The sequence below is a fragment of the Corylus avellana genome, chromosome 1 (genome assembly GCF_965113065.1).
Source record: "Corylus avellana chromosome 1, dhCorAvel1.hap1.2, whole genome shotgun sequence".
Classification (NCBI taxonomy): Eukaryota; Viridiplantae; Streptophyta; class Magnoliopsida; order Fagales; family Betulaceae; genus Corylus; species Corylus avellana.
The window spans coordinates 1,960,749-1,984,037 of record NC_142490.1 but is presented as its reverse complement, the minus strand read 5'-3'; the positions used below and the strand labels follow the sequence as shown (position 1 = coordinate 1,984,037).

The following is a 23,289-nucleotide window of genomic DNA, read 5'->3' as shown; positions in this document are numbered from 1 at the left end:
CTTTCCTCTTATCTTATGGTTGAATATGTGATTGCACTGACGACTGATGATTTTAAAAAGACGAAAAAATAATAATAAATCAATAAACAGAAAATGTGATTTAACTATGGTTGATGATGAATTGGTTAAGCCGACACCCACATGTGTAAGAACACGCCCCAACAATAAAAGATGGATGATAATTGGTCGATTAGAAAGTTCTTTTTCCACCACAAAAGTACGTGATAATATTATTTAAAAAAAAAAAAAAAAATCGTTTGAAATATTACAATTTTGAATGTAATCTATTTACAAATTAATGTAATTTTTACTGTATCTCTCTATAAATTTATGCAACTGAAGCCAATTTATAAGAAATTTATAGCAAAAACTATAATATTACTAACAACTACGGTAAAAGTAAATCATAAAATTAGGGCTGGATAAAAGGGCATTTGGGCACATTACCTACGATGACTGCAAATTGCAAAACACACATGGTTAAATAACAAACATAAGTTCATTAATTACAATATTGGGTTACTTGGCATCATAATTTTCTAAGAACAATAGCAAAAGACATGGCCTTGATTTCTTCTTTAGCCGTTTCTTCATCCACCATCCTTCCGTAGTTGTCAAACAAACTGTCCAAAATCCTTTCTCCGAAATGTTGGGAAATCATTGATTCTTGGATGGCCCTAACCGCCCTGGCAACTGCCTTTCCATAGTTCTCCCCATCCTTCTGATCCCTCTCTATTTCAAACATCTCCAGCCTGTCTAACCCAAAAGAACCTTCCTTTCTCACTTCTTCTTCTATTTCATTCTTTGATGGTGCATAGAAATGCACTTCGTATGAATCTAGCTTCTCTTCCTCAACTTCTCCCTTTAAATTTCCACACAAAACAAAACAACAACAACAACAAAAAAAAAGCCATTAAAAAAGGACAGGAAGAAAGAGGCAACCAGAGTGGCCTAGACGGTAAGAACCAGAGTATACCTGTGAAACCAATTTGGAAAAAGAGCGGGAAAGAAGTTCCCAGAAGAAAAAGTTGCCCCTGTCGACATGATCTTGACCTCTCCTACCCAGCAAGATGAGCACCATTCGTCCTCCAACAACAAGCTCCTCAGAGCGTGAGCGGAGGAATAAATTGAAGTCCTCCTGGAATTGCTTATAATACGCCTGGGAAACCTGTGGAGGGCTTGATCGAGAGATGTAAACATGGCCTTTGTTTATGGACCTGCCCTGCTCATCGTAAAGAGCTGGAGGAACCTGCATGACATAGAATTAAGTTATTAATGTCTTTGTTGATGACTACTGATGAGAATGCTAGCTAGCTCTAGTTATGGTGTACTGAAGCATGAAAAAGGCCTAAAGCAAAAGATAAAAGGGAAAAAATATACTCTCACCCTCGAGAGCCAGTGCAAACTGTAGGATGAATAGACAAAGTGCAAGCAATTGTTGGGGAGAAGTCTTCCATAAAAGGAGCCGGCATAACCTCCTATGAAAATGGAGGGACACCCACCATTTTTCTCTTTTCTAAGCTCCCTGTAGAATTCTGGCAAGGCCTTAAAGATTGAATTGAAGTCATTTGTTGGAAGATCGTTGAGGTACACTCGCAACTCTGGGAGTGGGTGCAAGATGTTGATGCTGCTCCTTTCAACAGCTTCAACTATGTCTTTGATGGTGGTTAAGGAATTGGGTCCAGAAGAGCAACCCAAATCTGCTATGCCTATGCTCTTTGGGGTGGTTGCAAGAAAAAGTTCTTGTATTGTTCCTGTGGTTATGTGCTTCACCATATCAGACGCCTTCTTCTGCATTTCAACAAACATTTAGAATACAAAATGAGGAAAAAAGTGGTACAGATCGATTATATGAATAAACCATGAGAGAGAGAGAGAGAGAGAGAGGGGGAAGACCTGGAGTGAGGAATTTTTTGCATAGCTAGTGACACCAATCCCTCCAGTCATGTGGAAGACATTCTCAACATCCATTTGCATTGGTAATTTGCCTTTGTCTGCCTTAGGACTTGGTGGCATATTGGTCCCCCTTTATAGCAAATTTTAATGATGGAGTTCTTTAACTTTTTGCCTCCTAACCTTTTCTTAATAGATATATTAGTTATCATGGTAGTTCAAATACATTATATTCGATGCGATAATAATTAATTAGTGTATGTGGCCGTGTATGAGTCATATAAATTGTTAAATTATCACTTATCATGTTTGCACTCGATTTTTTTTAGAATAATTAAGTAAAGTCAAAGACGTTGAATATTTAATTTACATGAGAAGTGAATGATATAAACAAAGTTTGAACTTAGAACATTTGCTCTAATACCATGTTAAATGATCATGTATTTCAAAAAATTAAGTAAATAAAAAAAAATATATTTAATTATTTAATTAATATTCTAACTTAAATAAATGACCCAAGGTTTGCCATGTCCTTAATGCAGATTAACAATTGAAAATTTCTCTCTCTTCTAGCCACTTATCCCTACCTTTGCCATAGCTCCACCAGTACCTTCGTACAACCACTACTAGTCTACTGCCAAAAGCTTCTCACTCTTTCTCTCTCTCATTGTTAAACATAGGGTGGCTGTTTTGGAAATGACTAAACTATTCTCACTAGCCAAAGAGAATGATTCAACCACTCTCGGAGGCTATTTGAGGTGGCTGAACCACTCATTTAGTCATTGTGGTGGTTCAAACACTAACAAAGACCAAGTTAGGGGTGAGTAAACCACCCCTCCATCTCCCCTCCTCTTTTGATCATAGGGGTGATTTGACTACCCCAAATACTAGGTTGGGAGTGGCCAAACATCCACTTTTGGCTAAGCCTAGATGTTGGTGAAATCGGTGGCGAGAATGAGTATTCCACCTCCTTCATTGCCATTGTCAAAATAGTTGAAAATACCGTGACTTTCTTCCCCTAAAAGGTATTTTTGTCATTTTCTGTAACCGCCAAGTCGGTCGTGGTGGCGAGCAAAAGACATGCTCGGAAAAATGTATTCGGCTAATTCAAGTTTTTTGGGCCTAGTTTAATTTTTTCCTCTCTATTTTTGCACCATTTGAGGCTTTGAGGATCTAATGAAATTTTTTTTGGGCTTTTTTTGGGTCTGGTCTACTAGTGATATTAACATATTAGATATTGTGATTTATAATTTTTTTTGGGCCTAATCTACTTGTCTAAGTAGACTATATTAACAAATTAGATATCCTAATTAATTTATAAGATAAGATCAGAAACAAAACCCAAGATTAAATGAATAAAAATCAATAGAAATTATAGAATAAAGTCCTACCAAACATGGAAGGATCAGTACACATGCTGGAAGGATTAACAAATAATAATAATAATAATAATAATTACTTACCACAAGTCCACAATATATAGTCTAGCGCCCCGCCCGATAAATGTAATATATTGCAATATTCCTGTGGCGCTGCTACTACGTACTTTTTCTATAAATCAATGTAGCGTAAGGTAGTAGTAGTGCAGCGAGTTTTTCATGCGATCATGAATTCTAATTTACGTCACACCTGCGTAACTAGCTTGTCAAGTGAAGTTTCTAGTCGGTCATTTTTGGGGTCTGACCAGGTCAATGGTGGAAACAACTTGTATTGAGAAAGCAACCTAAACCTACTCTACTTTGATTCAAAGGGTTTGGAACCTAACATATGAAAGGGGGTTGGGGGAGGGGGGGGGGGGCGCAAAGGGTTGTTGTTAGGGTCTCATGATCTCCATTTCTCCACTAGTCTAAGAAAGCAACTTTAAGTTCATCAAATCAATTCCACTTAGGCTGGAAAGTGAGATTCTTGTTGTCTATCTTCTTGCAAAAAGAAGTACGGGCGCCGGACACGTGTCAACGGAGGGACACGAGTCCGCCGGACCCGGCCGGTTTCTCATTATGGGAGGTCCATGTACGTAGTGGGTTGCCATCAAATATTGGCCACTCACTCCATATGCGTGAACCTGAACAGAGGCCCTAATTTGGTCCCCTTTGAAACAATTGAAGACTCAAGAGTCAAGACACAAGCAATCAAACACTATACAGGGCTGTAATTCACAAGTCCATAGTTGCGTGTTAGGTTTTGTTAGCTAAAAGTGGGACTCAACGGGGTCCAGAGGGAAGTAGAAATGCATATTACGTACACTTTATCTGTCAAAAGAGACCAAATAAATGTACCCCCAAGAGAGAAAAAAGAAAAAAGAAAAAAAGAGGGGACCAATTGAATGTACCTATCAAAAGTGAGCCTGTATACAAAGGCATAATTCACTTTCTCTTCCAAAAGAAAACAAATAAATGTACCAACTTCAACAAGTCAAGTACTTCCCCCATACGTACGTTTGGGTGGGAGGAATTAATAGAGGAAATGACCTAACTACTTCTTTACGTGAACTATTTCATTAACATGTCCATTTTTTCTGATGTAATCATCCATAACCAATCTCTTATATATGAATGTTCATAAGGGAATTGCGATTTTTATTACTAGATTCTTAAGGGAATTATAGTAGTTCATATGCCACTTAATTACCATATTTACTAACTGGCTTGATACTCTATATAATATTTATCCACTAAAATATGAATTAAGATCTTTTTTAGTTTAGATGAACTAGAGAATATTCAGTTAGTTAGAATAAATTTGTATTTTTGTCTTCTCAAAAAGTAAAAAAGACGAAAATACCTCTAACTGAATATTTTCCGGGTCAAATGAATCCTGGTCACTATGGGTCTCTATTACATCAATGATGACAAATCATTTGCTCCTGACTTCTCCATGTGCCGAGGCATGATGAATAAATAAAGCTGATGGTTGGAAGTTCAACCACACATGCAAGCTTATGTATTGAGAGAATAATTACCCTTAAGTGGTAATTAATATATGCAAGTAGAGAAAAAACCGTGGGTTCTGGGCACAAAAAAATATTCATTGCAAAAAAAATAAATTCTATGATTTGGGTTTGGAAAACGATCAAAACCCAAAAGAGGCGACCCAAAACATCCATAAGACATGAATTTTGAAAATTTAAGACCAAGCAAGTGTGTTTCAGGTATCTGCATGTTTTGACCGCCAATTAATTATTGAAAGTTTGTCTGTGTGAAAAGGTCAGTTTTTGAATCATATATATATATATATATATATGCACAGAATTGAAGAGATAGATAGGGAGTGAGAAATTGGGTGAAAAAACAGTTTGAAGGCACTCAAATGGATTGAGACAAAGATTTGTCTTTTCAAGGAGAAAGTTCAAGTTGGAAAGCCAAACATGCACTGAAGAGACGAAGGCACGCGGCTGTTTGCTTTTGAGTTTGTCAACGTCCATTACAACCAGTACGGGCATATGCACCGCACAAAGAGGAGCACAAACAAGGTAAAGCCTGAGTGAGAAGATATGCGTTTCCAAATTATATACGTTGTTTGCAATTTCTTCTCGAGTCTCCACGCCATCCATTCCTCACCCTCACCCTCACAAAAACGTACGTACACTTATTCTGACAACCCCATTTCTCCTCATATATATATATATATATATTTAATTATATTTACATAGGCGTGAAAGAGTTGTCCTGTCCCTCGCTCTCACTGTCTAGTGCATGCCCTTTGAGTAAGAGGACTCATCATATCTCTTTTGACTATATATCCAACAAATTAAATGATTTAAAGTTATAAATTAATGTTTGTGGTATATTGATCATGGCATGCAATGATTTTATTTTTTGTAAGAAGATACCTAATAATTAGCTTCTACCTTGGGGCCATCACACAATCAAATATATATTAATATATATAGCATATTTAATTTGATTAATGGGTTTAACGAAAATTTTCAACAGGGTGCTCGAGATTAATATAGATATCAAATCGCATGCCAAACCCTAAATATGAAAGAAACCCCCCATGGCCCATGCACGCCGAAAGGGGACAAAAATCGAAATGGACGCCCAAGAATTGTGCACTGTACATATATAATACCTACGCCAAGTGACAAAAACACATTGTGAACATATATATATATATATATATATATATATGGGGACAAAAATGAAATGACAAGAGGTCAAAAAAGAAGCATTACAGAATGATTGATCTTCTTCTAATTATATAAGAGAAGTGCTCTTGCGCTGTACACATAAATTGAATTGAAGTTGATCGATCAGCACGCAATCTCACGCCCAACAGAAGTGACATGCAGTACAGTATGGCACGATTGATTTTGTGTTTCTAGATTCATTGCAATTATCAGGGTATTATTATGCCATACCCTAAGCTAATAGATATGATCATGTGATCCGGTAAATATTTCTTATATAAAAGCAGTTAATTTTAAATGAATAGTAAATCATGATTTTGTTACCTTAAACTAAGGAATTTTTGGTTACTTTTAATTTAAAGAACTTGTTTGTTTTTGAAATTAGTCAATCATTTGTAAAGCTCTATGAACAATGTACAATCAAATTAATCAAGAAAATATGTAACTTGCAAGGCTTTTACTTGTAAATGTAAGCACGTAATTTTTGTGTCTTTCTTTATAGTTTGCAATGCAAGGTGGTTAAGGGGGGTGGTTTACATCCTTAATCCCTAATGGCTGGTTTGGTTTGTAGGTGGCTAAACCATTCCCTGGCCACAAGAGTGTTTCAGCCCGATGGTTAGTTTGAGGGTAGTTAGTTCAGCCACCCAATCAGCCACCTCTTTGCTTTTTTTTTTTTTTTTTTTTTTTTTTCCTTTTTCAATTTGTTGTCACGATTAAAGGACCCAAATACGGTGCAATACCTACCGGATCTCAATCTTTGATTTGTGCATGAAAAAAATAACATAATGTCAATAATTTGAAGTGATACAAATAAGAAAAATGCTTGGCTTATACAATATTTTTTCAAAAAATAAAACTCTTACAGAGTGATGTGACACAACATGAATAATTTTTTTAAATTTTAGATTCTCTTCTTCTTAATTATGTTGTGCCACCTCACTTTACAATAATTTATTTTTGTAAAATATTTTGAAAAATTGATTAAGCATCTCCAGCTTAGCTAAAAGACCAATATTAGCTATATTTAGCTATTATTACTCTTTTTTTAGCTCCAACAGAGTAGCTTGCCATTAGTTAGAATAGTTACATTGCTACCATGAATAGCAATTTGAAGCTATGCACTGTAGCACACTAAATGAATAAAATATTGTTTATTATTTCTTTATTTCGCTTCTTTTGACCTAACATCTTTTATTTCTTCTGAACACATCTTCACATTTGCTACGTCTCTCTCTCAAACACAAAATTTATCTCTTTGGCTCACAAAATTTCTTCACAAAGTTTGATGAAAAAAATTGATGCAGAAAAAATTTATTTCATGGAAACACATGGATGGAAACAAATCAATTGTAGTTAGATGCAAAAATTTAATGCAAAAAAAAAAAAAAAAAAAAAAAAAAATTATTGCATAGAAACACACGGATGGAAACAAATCAATTGTAGTTGGATGAAAAAAAATTATTTTTGTTATTAATTTTAAGAATTAGTACATGCATGTGAGATGAATGTTCCTCATATGTGTTTATTTTTATTTTTATGAATGATTTCTATATATGTGTTTGTTTTTCCCTTTAATTAAGTGTTGGCAATAATATAATAAAAAAAAAAGAATGAGAAATAATATTTTAAACCAAGTAGAGAATGAAATAGAGAATCTATTAGAATGTGTAGTGAAAAAACAATAGCTAAAGTAAAAAATTATACTTTTTCACTGTGTAAAATACCAAATGCTACTGGAGATGCTTAGGGAGAATATATAGCTAGTTTATAGTACCGTCTAGGTCTTGTGGAACAACAACATTACACGAATTAATGTTTGATGCCCTGACGTTTGCTTGATATAGAACGATGTACCTGAAAATGACCACATTAAACGCTGGGCCGCGGGCCCAGCTTATGACCGCCCGAGCCAGCGGGAATATCAGGAGCCCAAGTCGGCTCAAGGAAGCAAGCCCATCGGCCACAGAGAGGACTTGTCAAGGGACTAATAAGCAAATGAATTGGACGGGCTATATTTACTCTCACATGCATCCCAGTTGACTTGATCAGAAACTTACAGGAATCAATGGCAAATGATCCTTCTTTCAGAACCACGGATTTTATTTATGATGGAGATGCTGTATATGATTATTAAGGGATGTCGAAGGAGTCCTTTTATTTTATTATTTTATTATTATTATTATTATGAAGGAGTCCACTTTCTCTTCCTCTAGATCAGATGCTTTTTTTTTTTTTTTTAATTTCTTTGAATGTCTGTCTTCGTTAATTACCATGCCTTTATGTTTTTTGTTTTTTTTTTTTAAGTTTTCCAATTTTTTGTTAAGGAGAACTCTGTTTGTCTGTTTGTTTGATTGTAATTTTTATCATTTGATTTCAGCATGGCAAAATTAACAATCACAAGTGGCCATTCATCTTCATCTTCATAATTATATACACAATGGCCAAAATCATATACATAACTCGGATGCTTGGCAACATTTTGATAAATATATCATATACGTACATAAACGATAATGTGATTAGGGAAATACCTTATATATTGCTTTGGCCATTGCAGCATATTGATTTGTAAGTATAGTTGTTGGCTGCTTCCTTGACCTTGCACTTATAAAAATTATAAATAGCTACTTAAATGACTTTATAGCTTCATCGTAAAGTAATGTTGCACCAAAGATAATTATTTGTTAGTGATGATTAACCCCAATGAATGGTGCACAAGGTCGACCTGTCTTATTTGTACTATAAGTTGTGTCAAAGCATATCACATCACTAAAGTGTTTATAATCAACCATTGATATAGTATTTGTCCAAAAATGTTCATGATAAGTTCATTGTCGTCGAGTTGTATTGAATAAAAATAAAATGAATATCTAATTGCATCTTATGACATGAAAAATACTCCATCAGAGTGCAACCATCACCTTTCTTCAAAGCCATCCTCTTATATTGTACGAAATTTCTATAGCCAACATCCCAAAAATCAAGATTTTCACTACCTCTAGCATGCATGCTCAACAAATATTATACTGTATGTAATTTGTTTCATTGATATTACAGGCTTCTTAGTAGAGAGCTGCTGTTATACGGTATTGGCAAAAACCATGGGTTTGTTGCCCACCAATCAACACGTGACACGTCACCAATACAAGAAAAAAATGCAAAAAATTAAAGTGGGAACAAAACACATGAGAGCAGCCAAAGGGGAGGAGCTAGGCCACGTGAGCAGCCACAAGGGGAGGAGCTGGGTGGCCGGCGAGCAACCCCAGCCACGGGGTGGACGCGTCGGTCACCCCCAGGCCACGGTGTGGTCTGCGCGGCCACCCCATGGCCACGGGGTGGCTCGCTGGCCACCCCAGATCTGGCTGAGGTGGCTACGCGCCACCCCTAAGGGGTGGAAGCGGCGTTTTCAGGGTGGCGGCGTCAGGCGGAGTTGGGCGGCAGGTGAATGTGGGAGGAATAATATGGTGTTTTGTTCTCATTTTGAATTTGTGTGCTAAGATGAGGTGTCAACTTATGAGTGGTGGGCAGAAAACCCTCCCTTTTTGCCTTGACCGAATGGAAGTTATTCCCTTCTCAGTATCATTTGCAACAACTTTCTATGCAGATGTAATATGTCATGATGATCTTAAAATGTGTTTCATTGGAGAATGTGCAAACTCGTGATTATGTTGCTCGTGAAAGGAAACAATTTCTAACAAATAATTATTTTGAAGTTAACAAGTTATTTGTGCTAAAACACCCTACACGTGAAACCACAAGATGAACCGATGCTTCTTTTCGTCATTTGTCAAATACACGTTTACCCTCTTCTAAGCAACAAAATGTCTCTTCTTTTAACAATTATTGAATTTGCTCGCTTCACTAAATGTTTCTTAACACTAAAGCCTATTCGGTGAGCATAATCTTTGTAGAAATCATATGCATACACTATCATCACAATCAAATTTTATATAACTTTTTGGTACTTCAACAAATTCCATATTTGGAATGTTTGATTTGCTTTGGCTTCCATAAGGAGGTTCTTGTTCATTCGATACATTGTCCAATACACATCTTTCACCAACATCAATCATCTACAGTGAAAATATGGAATATTTGTAGGGAAAGTTTGCTATAGATATATAAATAAATTCATGTCATGAAGCCATATTTGATTGAAACTATGCACCTCTATATTTGATTCTTTGGCCATCACTCTGTTATATTAAATGAGGAAAAAAAAAATTAAAAAAATTCAATGGCCTAATATACCATGAGCATAAATGATCCATAAAGGAAAAAAGGGTCATTTGCTTTTTGCTTGCACGTATCTCAAATTGGTTCATAGGTTTTTTTGGTTTCCATATATTTGTCTTTTGCTAGGTAACGTTACTATAAAGCTTGATTTTATGGCCTTCAAAATTCAATAATTGCTTCTCCACTCTTACAAGTTGTACGTGGAAACTTGATTAGTGGGTTATTCTTTTGTTTTCCCTTTTTTTTTTTTTCTTTGGAAATATTAAAAAAAAAAAAAAATTTAAAAAAAAAACAAAAAACAAACTTTGTGGAGTTTTTCAAGCTTTGATTTTTATTAATGGATTTGATTTTTTTTCTTCTGCAACTGCCTGGTTTGAGAGAGAAATTAGCTTAGAAGAAGAGATGATGGCTTGAATGAGAGATTAGGTTAATTAGAAGAAGAATATTTTAAAAACAAGTTGAAATTTAACACCTTAAATTCATTTAAAACTCATATGTGTCTTTCATATGATTTAAAACACTTTTCGTCTTATTAAACCGGTTTGTATCCGTCCCTCGTTGGTTAATGTACAAGGGTTTTCCATAAAACGGGTATATGGTCCAACTGTAATTTGTGGGCCTAAAATATGGGATGTCTTTATGACTTTATTGTTATATTTGTGTCTGAATATCTCAGCATAATATGATAATATTACCTTTATTATTATTCTATATTATTCTGAAAAGTTCATTCTTTATATATATTTACTTTACATTACATTATTGCAATATCTCTGATTGATTATAAAGCGAATTAAGTCGTCTGTGCCAGCAGAAGGCTTTTTTTTTTCTCCACTTCTTTTTAGGAAAGGGAACAGAAGAATCTGTTTCTTTTTTTGTTTTTTCTTTCCGCTTTTGTGATAAAGAGATAAAGCCCAGACTGTCAATATATGCGTGCAATATGGTGTTATTCAGGGATAACTGCACACAATGCTTAACAGCTTGCAAAAGTTGTTTGAGTCTGTGTGTAGAAGAATCAGGCTTTTTATTTTTTATTTTTTATTTTAAATCAAATCAAATAAGGAAAAGCGGATTATAGAATAAAACAATTAAAAAGGAGTGGGCAACCCGGCAATGAAGCCCAAATGGTAAATGCAATAATAAATTTTGGATTTGGTCCAAAATGACCAGACAACAAGCAATGGTTTTGTCGATAGTTTCAAAAGAACTATAAACAAGCCATGCATTTTTTAGGGCCACACAAGGTGGTTTGCAAAAGAAATCAATGAAGAGTCCGTTGCTGTAAAAGCAACAACCACCATTAAATGGTTGTTGCAAGGCTGGCACTGCAGAAAACCGAATTGAAGCCGATGAAGGACGACTACCCGCATCTAAAATCTCCCCTGTAAGATCAAACAACTTCAATACAGGGAGATTATAACCCACAAAAAATAGTAAATACAGCAAAAACCAACATTAAGTACAAAAAATATCAAATACATAAAACAGTAAAAACAGCACAATCACCCCAATGGTGGGCATGGCGGAGGAATGTGGAGTGATCCGGCACGTGAAGACCACGCACCATGGCGTCGGGGGATGGGGACCACCATAGTAGATATGCATAAGCAGCAGCAGACGGTGGTAGGCAGAACGCGCTGCAAAAGGTTGGACATGCAGCGGTGCATGTGGGACACGCTACAGTGAGTAAGATCTACTCGCGGGCGCGTGCTTGCCGAAAGGAGACACGGCTGGTGGCAAAAGGAAGAGAAGAGACCCTGGATCACGATGGGATGGAGCGTGAGATGATGGAACTTCCTGAAAATTCTAGATCTGATTTCAACAAAAAAAAAAAATCAAACCAAAAACTTCAAAAAGGGGGTCGATCTAAGGCTGAAAGCGACTGGGGGAGGTTGGAACCTGGTGAACTGCGGTGGAGGAGGGATCAACCGTGAGGCTTGTGTGTGAGTCATATAGTCGTGAGTGAAATATGGTTAAAATAAATCTCACTCGTTTTTTTTTTTTTTTTTTTTTTTTTTTACAATTTTTTATTTGAAGGTAAGGATTTTATTGGATTGGAATGATGGTCCAAATTTGCACATAGGGATTATTTTGTTATACATGCATACTACATGAATTTATAAGCTCATTTTAAAATCAATGGATTTTTTTGTCACAAGGTCAAACTACATAGACGAATTTAGATTTTTTTCCTAATAATATTATTAACAATAGATTATATTTATTATTTTAAAATGACGGCAGAATTTATACCTCTTATTTATTTATATATATAGAAAATGAAGAATTTGATCAATTATCTCGAAGATATAGTTTTGGCCAAGAAAACGTTGTCTTCTAGATATTATCTTATCTTGAAAATGATTTTATGTCAAAAATCTTTAAAATGATTTAGTGAATATATATTGTACTTTATAGCATATTGTACTTTTCCGCAAGCCGATTCTTGCCATACATGGAAAATCGTGAAAAAGTTGTGATTGTGAATAGTGAGCATGGGAGGACATTATCTGACGAACGTGCATTGAATAGAAGTTACAATATTAATTAATATTCAAATCAAAGGGCCATTTCAACTATCATCGAGTGAATTTGAAATCATTGAATAGAGGTTAGAATATTAATTAAATTAATTTAAATTTTGAATAATTTTTGATATTTTAAGAAGTGTGATTTATTTTTTATTTTGTAAGAGATATTTTAAGAAATTAGTTTTATATTAAATGAGTATATATACTATAAAGAAATTGTATGCTGTATTTTTTGTTTTTTTGGTGGGCTATTATGTGGTGTTGGTCCTTCAATGGCTTCTTTTTGATTTTTTGCGGTATCTTTCTTACAATAATTATTGAACTGCAATTGTTGTTTTTATCACTTGAAATTTCTCATCGAGTTCTTTTTGTCATTTGCTACCATCTTGTGTGGCCCTTAAAAAGGTCCGACTTATTAATGGTTCATTTGAAATCATGGATGAAATTATTGCTTAGTATTTATTTCTGTTTATGTACTTTATTTTCATTTGAGCTTTATTGTTAGAGTATCCATTCTTCAATTCCTTGTAACCCGCTTTCCCTCGTTTGAATAAAAAAAAAAACAAAAGTTCTTATTGATTTTTTACTAAAAGTAGATTGTATTATATAAATAGCTTTAGGGAGTTTTTTAATTGTAACTTTAACCAATTTTTTAAATAATTATGTAGTTAATCTTAACAAAAAATTGGACACAGTATCAAAGGTATTCATGCTGTCAAAATTAAACAAAGTTAATTAATATTGAAAAAACTCTTATTGAGAAGTTTGTTTGATCAAAACGGGAAAAAAGAGAAAAATAAATAAATAAATAAAAACTCAAACAAAAATGTAGCACCTCTAGATTTTATAAGGTTGGCAACTTGAGATGGGTCAGGTACGTTGTTGTCTTGTCGAACGAGTTTTTCTTTTTTTAATCAGATGACGAGAAAACAGGGGAAGGGATTGTCTTGTCGAGATAGGTATATGAATCCTATATGCCTCAACATGGGTTGAGCTTATTTAATTAATTTGGTTAATTTTTTTAATCTTGACGCGACATGTTTAAATAATTAACAATTAGTTTCCATGGGAATGGTCGTTCTGGGCTTTCTCCATGGAGAAAATGTGCTCAATAGGCGTCGATGAGAACAATCCAAGTCAATTTTTCACACACAATTTTAGTACATTAAAAAAGGTAGCACTAAAAGATAATTTATTACAACACTTCGGAAGAAACTAAAAAAACAACAACAGCTTGAACTACCACACGCTATTATTAGTCAGCCATACCGGAGCGTTTCATTCGATGAAAACACCCTAATTCGACTAACATTATATATTAATTAATAACCTTATAACTTCATGATATTTTCCTTTGACTCTCCATGAAAGTGAGATCATGAAGATTTATTTATTGTCTTGATCATGATCATCCTCTTTTTGTCAAGGAAATGGTCACATTGATAAACTGAGTCTTCTCTTTGGAAAGGCGATCAGAAAGAATTTCTTTGTACCTGCGAAAAACCTCTTCAATGATTGCATCTCCAAAATGACTAATAAGCAAGGGTTCAGCCACAGCTCTCATACACTTTGCAACATTGTATCCACCGTCAGAAAATGCATCCGACGAGCTGAATCCACTGTCGTACGCATTCCAGTTGACTTCAGACACCTCCAGACGATCAGTAGAAAAGGATCCTTCTTTTACAACTTCAGATTTCACTTCTGATGGGGATGGCGTGTATTGAGGAATATTGAAGGAATGTATTTTTTCTTCTTCTATGAGGCCCTATAATATTGTATACATACAACGTATGCTTTAGCACAATATATACATATTGATGGAGTACAGTGAAGTATGGATAGCTCATTGTGTGGGCAGAGAAGCAAGCTGGGTATATATCAAATGGGACACGTACCGGCTTAATTTTGCCCCGCACAGACAAAAAGTGTTGTGTTTGGTAATTCTTTTTGCTTTTGTTACCGTAATTTACATGGATTAATCTGGTATAAAATTTTAAATTTTTTGTATTGAAAAGCAAAACAAGTTTAGTTTTGTAATGATTTTCTTTATTTAAATTTTTAAATAAAAAAAAAAGAATTATATAATATAAAAAGTGAAAAAAAAAAAATGAGAATTTTTTGATGTTAATATATATTTTAAGAAATCCCTATATAGTGAGTCCCGGTATATTAATTTTCATGGATTAATTAAGTGCTGTAGGGTTACCTCGGAGACCATGTCATTGAGTGCCAAGGCCAAAAGCTCCCAAATGTAACAACACTCTTTGCTAGATGGATCTTCACTGCTTCTCCCCAGAAATGTTAAAACCATTCGCCCTCCCGTCACCAACTCCTCTGCACGACACTTCAAAAACATTGAAAAATCTTTTTGAAATTGCCCGTAGTATGCCCGAAGTACTCCTGGCGGGCTTGTGGATGCCATGTAAATGTTCCCTTTATTACTCTCCAACGCTTCAGGAACCTAGTGATCGATCAACAGTAACATTAATGTCTACGTACATATATTAATTGTATTAAAAAATTTAAAATTATTTTCTGTTTATTCTGTTTACAAGATTTGTTAACCTGAGATAACCATTGGAGGCCATAGGAAGAATGGACAAAATGCAGGCTCTTGGTGGGAAAAAGCCTGCCGTAGAAAGAACCAGGAACTCCGGAGAAGAAACAGGGACCAGAGCCAGGCCCCAGTTGCTGGCTCATTTTTTTCAGGAAGCTTGGCAACGACTTGAAAATGGAGTTGAAGTCGTTCCCTGGAAGGTCGTTCAAGAACACTTGATATTCAGGTGATTGACGGCCTAGGTTCCGGCAAAGCTTGTCGACCACCTCGATAAGTTCAGAAACCACGAAAAATGTGTTTGGTCCGGAAGAACAACCCAAGTCTGCGATGGCTAGGCTGCTTGGCGAGCTGCTGCAGTAGAGATTGCTTATAGCTTCCTCGGCGATGGGCTTGGTCATAGATATTACTTTTTGCTGTCCAAACAAAGAATTTTAATGAGTTAATTCTTGCATATGAAATAGCAATAACGGTTTAATTAATGATTATATATATTCTATTAAATTATTTGTCCCGATTGCAAAAACAGTAAGACAAAGGAGTGGACTTAAGAAGTGGCTGTATGTAAGAGAAAAAAGTAAGAATATTTTGTATAAAAAAAGTGAAAAATTTTGTTTTGTAGTAATTTTTTTATTTGAATAAATATAAAAGATGAATGATATAAAAACTAAAAAAGTTAAAATATTTTAAGGTTAATTTTGTTGAGAAATGGTAATAAATAATAACGAAGGAGACCCAATGGCTTTATATATCTTGTCACTTGCAAGATATATAAAAAAAAGAGTCACTTGCAAAACTAGGTTATATATACAGTGAGACCTTTTTTTCTGGGCTATATATCTTGTCAGCGTGAATAACAGGCTCAAGTGATCGTATATAAGCAACCTACGGACGCGTTATTATTGCTTCTGAGTTCTGTGAGATGACTAACGCAATAACGAGTACGTGTACTTCTAAATTCACATATTCAAAAAGTAGCGTGATATTCTTCTCTGCAGAAGTGAAATAATATTACGGATCAAGTAGAATCAGGACAAAACACCAATAAAAGGCAAGAAAAACCGTAACATTTGGCACAAAATTCCAAAAGATTTAACACATATTTTTACATGGCATTGGCCTGACTTGAACCCTGCGTTAAGTTTGTAAACGTTAGCGGGAGCTAGCGGGTTGCTGAGTTTACCTGAACTAGGGAGTTGCTTGCGTAACTGGTGTCTCCCATTCCTCCATTCATGTGAAGCACTTGAACAACTTCCATCTCTCTCTCTCTCTCTCTCTCTCTCTCTCTTGTGTATAGCTGGGTTGCTGTGTGAGTTTGAGCTGATTGGGTTGAGGGAGAGGTGCCCTATTTATAATCGAAGATGGCAAGCCTTTTCCAAAGAACTAGTGGTCACAGACACACGATTATTTTACTCTCTCTCTCTCTCTTAGTTGGGGGTATCTTTGCTTGTGTCAGAGCGAGAGGTACCCTACTAGTGGACACGATTATTTTGTTTTTTTTTTTTTGTTGCCCAATAAATTTGAAAAAAATAGAATAAAAAATAATTGTGGAAGGGGTAATGCAACAATTTACGCCGGCGTGCATAAAAAATAATTAAAATAGCATTTTTTTTTTCTTCTCGGTATAATTGATAACACTTGTTGGTATTGGACAATGGATAGTTAATTAGGTACGAAGATGTTTAAATTTTGGGGTAATTACTTTTTGAAAAAATTACACTTTACTCTCTTAAAGTTTGGGGTGATTTTTAATTTGACCACAAATGTTTCAATTTTTGCAATGCACCCCCTCAAACTTGCAATTTTTTTTTTCAATTCGACCAATTTCATCCAAAAATTCTCATATTGCCCCTAATTTTTTTACTTTTTTATTTTTTATAAGAAAAAAAAAAATTTGGGTTGCAAAAATGGCCAGATGGCCAAAGGGGTGGCCGTATATATTTGTTTATTTGTTTATTTTTATTTTTTAAATAATAAATAAATTAGGGGCAATATGGGAATTTTGGATGAAATTGGTCGAATTGAAAAAAAATTTGCAAGTTTGCGGGGGTGCATTGCAAAAATTAAAATATTAGTGGTCAAATTGAAAATCACCACAAACTTTGGGGGGGTAAAGTGTACTTTTCCCTTACTTTTTTCTCTCATTAACTACAATGTTGTGGCATTATCTTCTCATGAATTATCATTTTGTACCAAAAACTCTTCTTTCGTCGGTCAAAGGCTCATTCCGTCAATCAACGGCGTTAACTCAGATGATCTACCCTTCACTTTGCCTTCATGAACTATAACGCATCGTCACTTTACCTACATGAACTATAACATATTGTCACTTTGACCGTCTGAATTAACGCCTTTAACTAACATAATGGGGGTTTCGAACACAAAATAGTAGTTCATGATGATCGAGTATCACAATTGGTAGTTCATGGGATAAAGTGAAAATGCATTGTATTTCATGGGGGAGAAAATGTAATTACTCCTTAAATTTTTGTTTAATAAGTGAAATATGAACACGTTAATTTAAATGAATTCAACCTTAAGACGTCAAATTAAATTAGTATTTATTCTAGAAATTTAGAATTATAAAAAATAATAACTTCAATCACTCGAATCTCGATCAATCATTTAATAAATAGAACATGAGAAATAAGATAGCTAGAAAATGATATTTAGGTGTGGGACCCGCACAAAACGTGAAATGTGCCTCCGGTACCATCATCCAGTGTGACCTTCGGCAGTATGTGAACGCGTATGGCTAAAAAATTCCTCAGCGTCCATTTTCAGTGCTCAGCAATGACGGACTAGGTTTCAACAGAGGAGGGACCAAATGTCGAAACTTCTTTGATATAGAACCAAGTGGACAAAAAAGATTAATATCTGCGGTCGCATAATTCAGTTCCGTATACATGTGTTACACGCATACAGTTACACTGAAATAATGTTTAGAAAAATCTTTCTCTCGTGCATTTTTTTGTGGTTGAAATTAAAGAAAGACTTCCCGCCGATAAAAAAAAGTAGACTTATTGTTTTCACCGTACGTTACGTATCAAACTTTAACTAGATTTTTTAAAAAAACATCACCGTCCAACATTTTTAAATTCACCATTAAAAAACGACCAGTAGGGATCCGGTAGTTAGATTCCATAAAATACAGTCTCTTTATTTGACTAGATCCTTCTATTTAAAAAGGCACCTGGATATTGATGGAATATTTTTCAGTCCAAGAATTTGTTACTCAGCAATTTTCTTAATGGGTAAGCTGTAAATAACCTAATATACGGCAACGATGTTACTATAAAACAAAAACAAGATTAAAGAATTTTCAGTTGAAATTGAAGACTCTCCGATATTTAAGTTAACATCTTTATTTTTTGATACAAGAGATAACGTGTATATTGAGTGAAGTATGCGAAAAATAAAAGTGAGTGATGGTCAAGAGAAAGATGTGCGAGAAAGAGAGATGAGGGTTGTAAGACTGAAAGATTCAAAACGTGTGTCCTTAGGTCTCTGCTGGAGACATTTTGTCTACAGAAAGGAGAGAGGACTCCTTCTTGTCATCTATTCTTCTATTTAAGAGAGTCAAAGTGAAATGCATATGTGTCATTAGGTGAGTGAGTGATGGCATATTATAAATAGGCGTAAAATGGAGTGGGTCTCATTAAGGATATTTTTTCCCCCAACAGATATGGTTACTATAAATGACATTTTTTTTTGAATGAAAATATGCATTTTGGACACATTAATTTGATAGATTGGGTTGAAACTTTTCAAACTCAACTAATTAATTAAGAAAAACTTTATCCTTATTATAGGACATTGTCCAAAAAATTGAAAGCCAATTTCGTCACGCAGAGTAGCTTTGCAAACCTCATACAAGTGATGTCATCACATTACCTCGCTCGTTCCAGTCATACACCAGGATAGAGAAATAATCAAAGAACCTTATAACAACGTTAATACATATGGTGAATTGGTGATGCGCCACGCGTTATATATATGTCCCTCTTGTATAATTCTGTCATTTTCTCGTGTATCATGCAACAGGGTTGCGTAAAGAATATGGGAAAAGAAAAGGCCAGGACAAAGAATTGGTAGATAATTGGTAATCGCCGAGTTTGACGTTGAAAGCAAAGAAGGGACCTCCGGCCGGGAATTGAAAGCTAAATAAAGAAGTAGCTAGACAATTAATTTAAATTAATTCTAGTACTAGGATTGTAAAAAGGCCGAGAGCAGTTGAGTTTTAATTAAAAAGTTTAAAATTGGATTAGTTAATTTTCGTTCAAGTTTTTGAGCGGAGTAGTACTTGAAGTTATTACATGTTCATGAGCAGATTGATTAATACTTAAATTTATACCTTTTTATGAATATGTGCTAATTATTAGTTTATTCGTTCGTTTGACCTTATTAAATTATTATTTATTTTAAAAATTAAAACAAAAATAATGAATTTCCCTTGGCGAATCAATCATTTAATTAATATTTTATCATTCCCCCTAATGTGTGAGCTCAAACTCTTTATCAACAAGTGTCATTCATCCCTAAGAGGTAGCTCAATCGGCTACGAACCATGTCTCATGAAGCAGAGATCATTAGTTCGAATCTCACTCTCCCTCTTGTGTAAACATGTAAAAAAGAAAAAGAAAAAGTGATTCAACACGTAAAATATTTAATTAAAAATATTGGATAAATTGTGGATTCAAGATTGAAACTCAAGACCCCTCCGATACTATGTTAAATTATCATTTATTCTAAAATTTAAAATTAATAGAAAATAGTGAATTTAATTATTTAATTAATATTTTAGCAAGCCTACGATTTCATAGGCGAAAAAAGCGGTTTGAAAATGTGAAAAAATTCAAGTTTTTAAATCGCAAGTAAATAGGTACTTTTAAAAACAAACAAATTTTAAAAGACAAATCGCAATTTTAAAGCTGAATCAGATTTTAACAAACACTTAACTACATTTTTAAAAATTACGTTCTTATTAATTGTGTTTTGAAACCGTTAAATCAACCGTACATGATTAACCCTTAATCTTGTACTCCAATCTTCTGTTTCAGCTGTTGATCCCTTGTGTAACTTCCAAATTCTCTCATCGAAAAAGAACAATTAATGTTAACTTCCACTGCCTTCGGTTTGTTGTTGTGTTAACTGTTGAGGGCCTGCATACAGTTACAGTCGCCTTGCAAAGGAAATAATGTTCAGAAAAATCTCTCTCGTACATTTTTTGCGGCTGAAATTAAAGAAAGACTTCCGGCCAGATAAAAAAAGTGGACCTATTGTTTTCAGCGTACGTTAGGTATCAAACTTTAACTAGATTTTTTTTTGAAAAAAAATCACCGTCCAACTTTTTTAAATACACCATTGAAAAAGACCAATGGGTCCGGTAGTTAGATTCCATAAAATACAGTCTCTTCATTTGACTAGATCCTTTTATTTAAAAAGGCACTTGGAAATTGTTCGAGCATTTTCAGGTCCAAGAATTTGTTACCCAACAATTTTCTTAACGGCTAAGCTGTAAATAACTCAATGTACGGTAACGATGTTACTACAAAACAAAAACATGATCAGAGGGTTTTCGGTTAAGGCCGAAGACTCTCAGATACTTAAGTTAATATCTTTAGTTAGTTTTAGATACGAAAGATAACGAAAATTTGCCTTTAATTATCTATGATCCAATGTATGTTGAGTGAGGTATGTGAGAAATAAAAGTGAGTGATGGTCGAGAGAAAGATGTGCGAGAGAGAGAGATGAGGGTTGTGAGACTGGAAGCTAGACTTAAGACGTGTGTCTTTTTAGGTCTCTGCCGGAAAGACCTTGTCAAGAGAAAGGAGAGAGGACCCCTTCTTCTCATCTCTTCTTCTATTTAAGAGAGTTAAAATGAGATGAATATGTGTTATTAGGTAAGTGAGTGATGGCATATTATAAATAGGTGTGAAATGGAATGGATCCCATTAAGGGTATTTTCTCCCCCTAAATGACATTTTTGTTGAATGAAAATATGCATTTTGGTTTTGGATACATTAATTTGATAGATTGGGTTGAAACTTTTCAAACTCAACTAATTAAGAAAAAATTTATCCTTATTATAGGACATTGTCCAAAAAATTGAAAGCCAATTTTGTCACGCAGAGAAGCTTTGCAAACCTCATACAAGTGATGTCATCACATTACCTCGCTCGTTCCAGTCATACACCAGGTTAGAGAAAGAATCAAAGAACCTTATAACAACGTTAATACATATGGTGAATTGGTGATGCCCCACGCGTTATATATATGTCCCTCGTGTATAATTCTGTCATTTTCTCGTGTATCATGCAACAGGGTTGCGTAAAGAATATGGGAAAAGAAAAGGCCAGGACAAAGAATTGGCAGATAATTGGTAATCGCCAAGTTTGACTTTGAAGGCAAAGAAGGGACCTCCGGCCGGGAATTGAAAGCTAAATAAAGAAGTAGACAATTAATTTAAATTAATTATAGTATTAGGATTGTGAAAAAGACGAGAGCAGAGTAGTTGAGTTTTAATTAAGAAGTTTAAAATTGGATCAGTTAATTTTCGTTCAAGTTTTTGAGCCGATATGGTGAAGATATTATATGTTCATGAACAGATTGACTAATACTTAAATTTACACCTTTTTATGAATATGTGCTAATTATTAGTTCATTCATTCAATTGACGTTATTAAACCACTATTTATCTCAAAAGTTTAAACAAAAAGAATGAATTTAATAATTTAATTAATATTTTATCATTCTCCTTAATGTATGAGCTTAAACTCTCTATCAACAAGTGAGATTCAACACGTAAAATATTTAATTAAAAATATTGGGTAAATTGTGGATTTAAAATTGAAACAAGACTTCTAACATTTGATATTATGTTAAATTGTCATCTATTCTAAAAGGTAAAGCTAATAGAAAATGAGAAATGCTAAAGGCCCAACTTTTTTGCCCAACAAAAGTCAAACTTTTACCTTTTTTTTTTCTTTTTTCTTTTTTTTTTTTTTTTAATTTTTTCTAGAAAAAACAAAATGGAAAATGGAAAAAATGTCTGAAGCAACCCTATCTATTTTTGGCCTTTCTTTTATTTAGTATTTTTTTTAAAAATAAAAATAAAATGGTATTTTTCTTCATAATAATGACATTTTCTTTTTAAAAAAAAGACATTATTATGAAAAAATACCATTTTTCATTTTTAAAAAAAATACCAAATAAAAGAAAGACAAAAAATAGATAGGGTTGCTTCAAACATTTTTTCTATTTTTTATCTTATTTTACTTTTTAAAAATAAATAAGGCAAAAGTTGAACTTTTGTTGGGCAAAAAAATTGGGTCCCTATCATTCCTCATAGAAAATAGTGAATTTAATTATTGGGAAATGTTAGGTGTTCTTCTAGTGTTCTCTTAGAATTCTACCAACTGTGATGTGGTTTTTAAAATTATCGTTGAATTTGAGATTATTATTATTGACTTTTAATCTATTGATGATTTTAAAAGCCACATCACAGTTGGGAGAACACCAAGAGAACACTAAAAAAATACCTAGCATTTTCTTTAATTATTTCATTAATATTTTAGTAAGCCTACGATTTCACAGGCAAAAAAGCGGTTTGAAAATGTGAAAAAGTTCAAGTTTTTAAATGGCAAGTAAAGGGGTACTTTTTAAAAGACAAATCACAATTTTAAGGCCAAATTAGATTTAAAAGACAAATCACAATTTTAAGGCCAAATTAGATTTTACCAAACATTTAACTACATTTTTAAAAATTACGTTCTTAACCGTTAAATCAACCTTACATGATTAAGATTAACCCTAAATCCTGTACTCCTATCTTCTGTTTCAGCGGTTGATCCCTTGTGTAACTTCCAAATTCTCTCATCCGAAAAGAACAAATGTTAACTTCCACTGCCTTCGGGTTGTTGTTGTGTTAAGGGCCTGCATGT

The 23,289-nt window shown here is 34.1% G+C and overlaps 2 protein-coding genes across 2 annotated transcripts; both read right to left on the bottom strand.

The window, feature by feature from the left end:
- Window positions 1-463: 463 nt before the first annotated feature.
- On the bottom strand, window positions 464-2,014 carry LOC132171174 (putative methyltransferase TCM_000336). The gene is made up of 4 exons (XM_059582419.2): window positions 1,897-2,014; window positions 1,387-1,791; window positions 977-1,249; window positions 464-862 (listed from the first exon to the last, which is right to left on the bottom strand). The coding sequence occupies exons 1-4, from the start codon at window positions 1,975-1,977 to the stop codon at window positions 530-532; spliced, it is 1,092 nt and encodes a 363-aa protein (XP_059438402.2). The 5' UTR covers window positions 1,978-2,014; the 3' UTR covers window positions 464-529.
- Window positions 2,015-13,920: 11,906 nt separating this feature from the next.
- LOC132170760 (S-adenosyl-methionine 4-1-methyl-2-pyrrolidinyl-3-oxobutanic acid methyltransferase) lies at window positions 13,921-16,648 on the bottom strand. The gene is made up of 4 exons (XM_059581857.2): window positions 16,530-16,648; window positions 15,358-15,762; window positions 14,999-15,253; window positions 13,921-14,557 (listed from the first exon to the last, which is right to left on the bottom strand). The coding sequence occupies exons 1-4, from the start codon at window positions 16,602-16,604 to the stop codon at window positions 14,198-14,200; spliced, it is 1,095 nt and encodes a 364-aa protein (XP_059437840.2). The 5' UTR covers window positions 16,605-16,648; the 3' UTR covers window positions 13,921-14,197.
- Between the last annotated feature and the right edge of the window lie 6,641 nt (window positions 16,649-23,289).

What these genes read in the sequence shown, in the direction of transcription:
- LOC132171174 (XM_059582419.2), bottom strand. Translation starts at nt 1,977, where the DNA reads ATGCAAATGGATGTTGAGAATGTCTTCCACATGACTGGAGGGATTGGT. An exon ending in CAAAAAATTCCTCACTCCAG is followed by an intron (nt 1,792 to 1,896) that starts GTCTTCCCCCTC and finishes GTTGAAATGCAG; the next exon opens with AAGAAGGCGTCTGATATGGT. An exon ending in GTTTGCACTGGCTCTCGAGG is followed by an intron (nt 1,250 to 1,386) that starts GTGAGAGTATAT and finishes TATGTCATGCAG; the next exon opens with GTTCCTCCAGCTCTTTACGA.
- LOC132170760 (XM_059581857.2), bottom strand. Translation starts at nt 16,604, where the DNA reads ATGGAAGTTGTTCAAGTGCTTCACATGAATGGAGGAATGGGAGACACC. An exon ending in CAAGCAACTCCCTAGTTCAG is followed by an intron (nt 15,763 to 16,529) that starts GTAAACTCAGCA and finishes TTGTTTGGACAG; the next exon opens with CAAAAAGTAATATCTATGAC. An exon ending in GCCTCCAATGGTTATCTCAG is followed by an intron (nt 15,254 to 15,357) that starts GTTAACAAATCT and finishes ATCGATCACTAG; the next exon opens with GTTCCTGAAGCGTTGGAGAG.